Here is a 6,000-nt window from a genome sequence, read left to right as displayed (position 1 = left end):
TTCTTTCTTTCGCTCTCACGCATTCGCATCCATGTGTGACACGCCCACGGCCAAACACAGGACATTCAGCCGTTGTTTGAGCGAGACACACATGTAGAGGCTAAATTGACAGGGTTGAGTTTCCCCTGGCAGACCACAGGACACAGATTGAGACAAACACCTCTTTGACCTTCTTCTCTGAACTGCCCCGAACTCAAACCCTCCTGCTCTGTGAATCCACCGTCCTGTACTGTATGTATATGTGAGCATTTATCTGCACATGAGATTATTCCTTGACTTGAGTTTGTGCTACAAGCACCAACTGTCCTTTTGTGTAAATCAGCGCGTCTGTGATTAGACGTCGGAAACAGCACAGGTAGATCAGCGTAACATAGAAAACATTATTTTTAACGAGTCAACACTGGTTAGGTTGTGTAAGCTGGACTGTTAAATCATCTACATATCATCTGCGACAGAATTAGAGCCGCAGATTGTGGTGCTCTGGCGAAGCTCTTCTGTCTGTCTTCCCCTCACAAAGACTCCGGCTGACAGCAGGGGGAACCATGGAGACAACCATCCGTCCCCATGTCCCCTCTAATGGCTGACTTCAAAGAAGAAGCCCAAACTGTTTCTCCTTGTGCAGAAGCGGGCGAGGGCGTCCAGCGCTGACTAGAGCCACAGCCCTTCTCTCTTCCACCTCCAGAACAACTCGCGAATGTCCTGCCTCAGGCGTCAGCCCGTCACCATCCCCATGGACACCGTCAAGATCATCCAGTCGGAGAAGTTCCCCAGAGATCGCCCAGTGCCCGTCACCCAGCCGCGCTACGCCCCGCCGCCCAGAGTGGCATGGGATGGCGGGGGCGAAGGCGAGATCATCGTCAACCAGGCCTGCAGCGACCTGACCCTGGACATAACGGGGTCTCCCCGGTCCATGGTGTCCACCCCGGCGGCCATGACGCGCAGGGAGCAGAGCTTCCTGGCGCAGCGCAAAACCAGTGCCAACGAAATCTGCTACCACCAGTTCCAGTACAAGATGGAGGACGTCATCGTCAACCAGTACGTGCTGCGCTCCTCCTCCACCTCCTCGTCCACGTCCTCGTCCTCCTCGTCCCCGGGACCCATCATGCCCTGTGAGCCCCTGGACTGCCCGACCTGCGGTCACACCTACAACTTCGCCGGCAAGCGGCCGCGGATCCTCTCCTGCTTGCACTCGGTGTGCGAGGAGTGCCTGCAGATCCTCTACGAGTCCTGTCCCAAGTACAAGTTCATCTCTTGCCCCACATGCCGGCGCGAGACGGTGCTGTTCACGGACTACGGTCTGGCCGCTCTGGCCATCAACACCAGCATCCTCAGCCGCTTGCCCTCTGACCCCAACGGGCCCGTGCAGTGGGGCGGGGACGCCGACCGTAGCTGCTACCAGACTGTGCGCCAATACTGCCAGTCAGCCTGCACCTGCCACATCGCCAACCCCTTGTCCTCCTGTGGCATCATGTAGAACAAGGGGACACACACACACACACACACACACACACACACACACACTGCAGGTATGACTCAACATGGGCCTCCACCGCCACTCGTTTCATCTATAAGCTCCGCCCTCTCTGCCAGTTCCCTCCCCTCTCACAGTGAATTAATTCCCTCCACAAATGTTATCTCTATATATTTAATAGCACAGATGGACGCTGTGTGGGACTAATGGACGCTGGTGGTTCAAAGAAATAGTAAATACATGTATTTTATGTATGGACTGGAATTCTATTCACCCTCTTGTTTGGTTGGATGTGTTTGTCACTGACATCTCTTTACATGGGAATGCCGGGGGAGGAATATCCCCCCCACCCCTCCCCCAACCTAGGTGAATAAAGATTAAATAATAGTAAAAGTCACCGTGTGTGTGTGTGTGTGTGGCCTGCACTTGTTTTCTGTCAAAATCATAGATAGTTTTTTGATAGTTTTCCTGTCTCCACTGACAGGAGGACATAATTATGTTCCATTGCATTTTGGTCAATTTGGTAATTTTCCTATAAATCCCCATTATTAATTCAACAAAAACTACATGTTTTTAGTTAATCCAAATCTGAATAATACATTGATCAAAAACATGAATTGAATTTAAATCAGAATCACTTTTGATGTCACTTATGTATGTTATGTTATGGAAAGGACTTTGAAATTAGTTTTTTTAAGTTTTGTAAATGAATCATCAGTCAAACCTAAGGCTTCACCAGATTATATAAATTATATAATCTGGTGGATATAACAGATTATAATCACTAGATTGTATATTGTATATATTATATGATATATTATTCATTACATTTCTAGAACACTTTTCTAGACACCATATGTTGGTTTTATAACATATAACAGACACTGTATAATGTTATCAAGCCATAGTTTGATAACATTATACTATATATTTATATATAGTATAAGTACAAGTATAATTTTCCTTATATTGCATAAAAAACAACAAAGGACAAATTGAATATGACTTTTTTTTCTCCATCATTTAACATGACATTTAGAGTCATACATACAGTATGTGTTAGTGCTGCTTCGAAATATAAAAACATGATACATTTTTTTACAGATTAAAAACAAAACAAAACAAGGCAAATATATACAGCAAAGGTCCATGAGTAATAAATAAAGACAGCAGATGATGACGCTACATCACATCATTTGACGAGGATGTCGGTTTAAAGGCAGTGAAAGAGCTTATGTACTTAAAGAAACCCAATTTTTTTTTTCTTTTTGCTCCAATGAGCTGAAACCAAAATGACCGAACATGATGGCTTGAAACTGCTGCACGTTCACGAAGGCATCGTCTTCCTCCTCCTCCTGAAGAGCAGGGTAAGCCGTCGCCGGGCTGTGTTCTTCTCACTTGACTCCATCTGCTGGCTGCACAGATAAAAAATTCATCAGACTCCACACTGAAGGGATTTTTTCTGGGTTTTATATAAAAAAAAAAAAAACAGGGACAAAATGTTCAAGAGGAACAGATGCACAGGGCCTTAAAAAAAAGAAAAGAAAAAAGAACTCCCACCAGCATCTCTGCATCGAGTGAGCATCGGAGCCGTGGACCTCTGCCATCAGTGTGGCAGGCTGCCATGCTGGAGCAGCACATACACTACACTACAGTACACTACAGTACAGGGAATTATTAAAGGCAGCTAGTAAACGTATTATCTTACCCCCTTGTATCTCTCACAGAAGACACCTCTCTTCTCAGATTGGCAATTTTTGTCCTCCAGGTTTTTTTGTTCTCGTCCGTTTTAGTTTCCTGAAGCGGAATGAAAGACATTACGGTAACGACACGGCAATAAGGAGATAATATTACAGTCATGCCATGTTATTTCAAAAATAAAATACACATGCTCAGTGTACAACCCTCACATACAATATTTATTCTCTATTGAAATAGAAATAAGCTGGAATGACTCCCTTATTCCACGTTTATTATCATATTAATATCACACTATGACCACATTGTTGCATTGTGATAATAAAGAATATCATTTAGCTCTTTATTTGACTGAAATATGTACAGTATATTATAACTCATCATACCTCCTGAGGGTGCCATGACACGTCTTTAAGGTGCTCTTCCTCTGTTGTGTCCAGCGGCTCATTTCTTCTCAAATGCTGCCCTCTGCAGTCTGAATTCATGTGTGCTGCACAACAACAACAACAACAACAACAACACGCACACACAATGTATGAAAGAGTGTTATGCTTCCATACAAAAACACACGCAACTTGGTGAAAATGAGAAAAAGAGACACAGGCGGGGGACGACTCACTCGTGTCTGAGGAAGAGCGCTGTCGATAGTGTCCATAGTTCTTACGCTGTGGAGGCTCAGAGGAAACCAGCTCTTCACTTTCCACAATTTGGAGCCGTTGACGCGAGGCGAGCACCTCCTCCTCCTCCTCAGCTGCAGCCTGACAGCTGTCAGGAGCCTGAAAGTCAAGCACTCATGCGTTATAACTCACATCAATCTTTTCTCTTAGCTGTGTCGTGTGGCTCAACGTGGCAACTGTGACACTTGTATGATGGAATATACACTATGTCACACATGAGCGCTCACCTGGCTCGCCTGCACGTCTCCATTCTCCCGCGGGGCACGGAACTCTGTCAGTGTGGCGCTGTTCTGCATCTGTTTTCTGGCAACTTCCTCCAGCATTTGACAAACCTGCTCCAGGTAGCAGAGGCCGGGACTCAGGCCTCGTTTCTCCTCCTCGTTGCACTCCTGCACACACACACACACACACACACAATGAAGCAATAAAGCAGTCAATACAAAGGTCATATGCGGCCCACTTAATATCATGTTATAAAGAAAAGACCAGGTAATAGAATATAGATTAGGGAACACATTCACCATTAACTAGGTGCTTACTAACATGCATATAAGTCACATACTAGCCCTTTATTGGTAAATATGTATTAACACCTTATGTAGGAAAAATCTTAATTCATGGTGTAATAAAGGTAGAATAAGGTGTTAATATGTGCTTAATGACTACTAATAAAGGACTAGTATGTTACTTATATATGTTAGTAAGCACCTAGTTAATGTTGAATATGTGTTTCCTAATCTAAAGTGTTACCGAATATGGATATATTTGCTATAGCAATATTTTTATAATAGTAATAATAAGGAATTATGTTATAATTGTCATATTGCATTAAATATATATGTTTTAATTACAGGTGTCCATGTTATTATTTACTTAGTTTTACATTATTTTCTTCTTTCTAATTTAAAGATGCAAACATTTTTTTGCATCATTAATGTTTTTATTGCGAAATATACATCATTCCAGTATAGCTGATCTTTTGCTGGTGTTGGATTAGGATTAGGACGACAGCAAACCCTGAGATTTCTGGGAATTATTATTGTTGACGAAATGGAAAGAACACATTGATTGTGTTTGTTGAAAACTCCACTGCGGTAATAGGCAGTGTTCGACATCTTGTAATACCGTTTAAGGAGGAGACTTTTCTCTTCGGTTGACTAACCCTGATTTTCTGGAAAATGTTTTTGTTGGACTGGCAACAAAGTCTCGTGCATCGTCTGCTCCTTTGTTGAAGACGCTCTGCAGATTCTCACTGAGAGTCTTTGTTTGTGAAACCTGTTTTTGAATAAACTGAATATTCTTATTTGAATGACACAGATTCATCTCGGCAGTGTGTATGTCATATACAGACAGAATTGAAGTGAAGTTATTGTAACCTTTTCTCTCATTGTTCCTCTAGCGTTTTAAAATAAATCATCAAAACTGGCGCAAACCAGTGAACAATATAGTTATAATTACATTGGGTTGTATTTAGCAACATAAGCTTGTCTAATGTTATAATTACAATGATCTACATGTTATTTTGCTTTAATGTTTTGATTCTATTTTTTTCTGTCAGTTTTTCTTTGTTTTGCATGAATACATTTTTATTTTTGTTGGGTGAATAAATTTATCAAAACAAAGACTTTTACTTTGGAACAGTGCTATATCATTCTGAATGTTTTTAATTGCAACATCACAATGGATGATCAACATATAATTTTAATTTCTAATCACTAAATCACTTTTTCCAAAATCATCCACCAGGTCATTTTGAGTTTGAGGCCTCTGCTCTAGAATTTCTTTTTTTTTTTTTTTTTAAATGCCTTAAAATCCACTTATGGCTGTTTTTTTTGTATTTTGTATAACTCTTAGTGACTGTAACAGTGTTATTTGTCTTTCGTTTAGCTAAGAGAGATTGTGTGGTTGTTACAAAATGAAAAAGAATAAGAAGATCATGTCTGCGTTACCTGTTAAAAAAAAAATATATATATATACAGCTGTTTTAAACTAAACAGAAATCATTATGATATTAATATGTTCCATTAACATGTCTTTAAACTGTTCTTATATAAACCACAATAACACTGAGTTAACCTGCTCTGTCAGAATATCCACACACGTCACATATTCCATGCAATGTACAGAGTGATGAGAGAAGGCTATAATTAAATT

The 6,000-nt window shown here is 41.4% G+C and overlaps 1 protein-coding gene across 1 annotated transcript; it reads left to right on the top strand.

Annotated features, from left to right (window-relative positions):
• Nucleotides 1–694: 694 nt before the first annotated feature.
• Nucleotides 695–1,474, top strand: rnf208 (ring finger protein 208; the record flags this gene model as incomplete). Its single annotated transcript, XM_083902584.1, has 1 exon — nucleotides 695–1,474. The coding sequence occupies one exon, from the start codon at nucleotides 695–697 to the stop codon at nucleotides 1,472–1,474; it is 780 nt and encodes a 259-aa protein (XP_083758710.1).
• Between the last annotated feature and the right edge of the window lie 4,526 nt (nucleotides 1,475–6,000).

Source organism: Microchirus variegatus, assembly GCF_963457635.1.
Source record: "Microchirus variegatus genome assembly, chromosome: 16".
NCBI classification, from domain to species: Eukaryota; Metazoa; Chordata; class Actinopteri; order Pleuronectiformes; family Soleidae; genus Microchirus; species Microchirus variegatus.
Note: the sequence above shows the minus strand (reverse complement) of the source record. Positions and strands in the feature narration are given on the sequence as shown.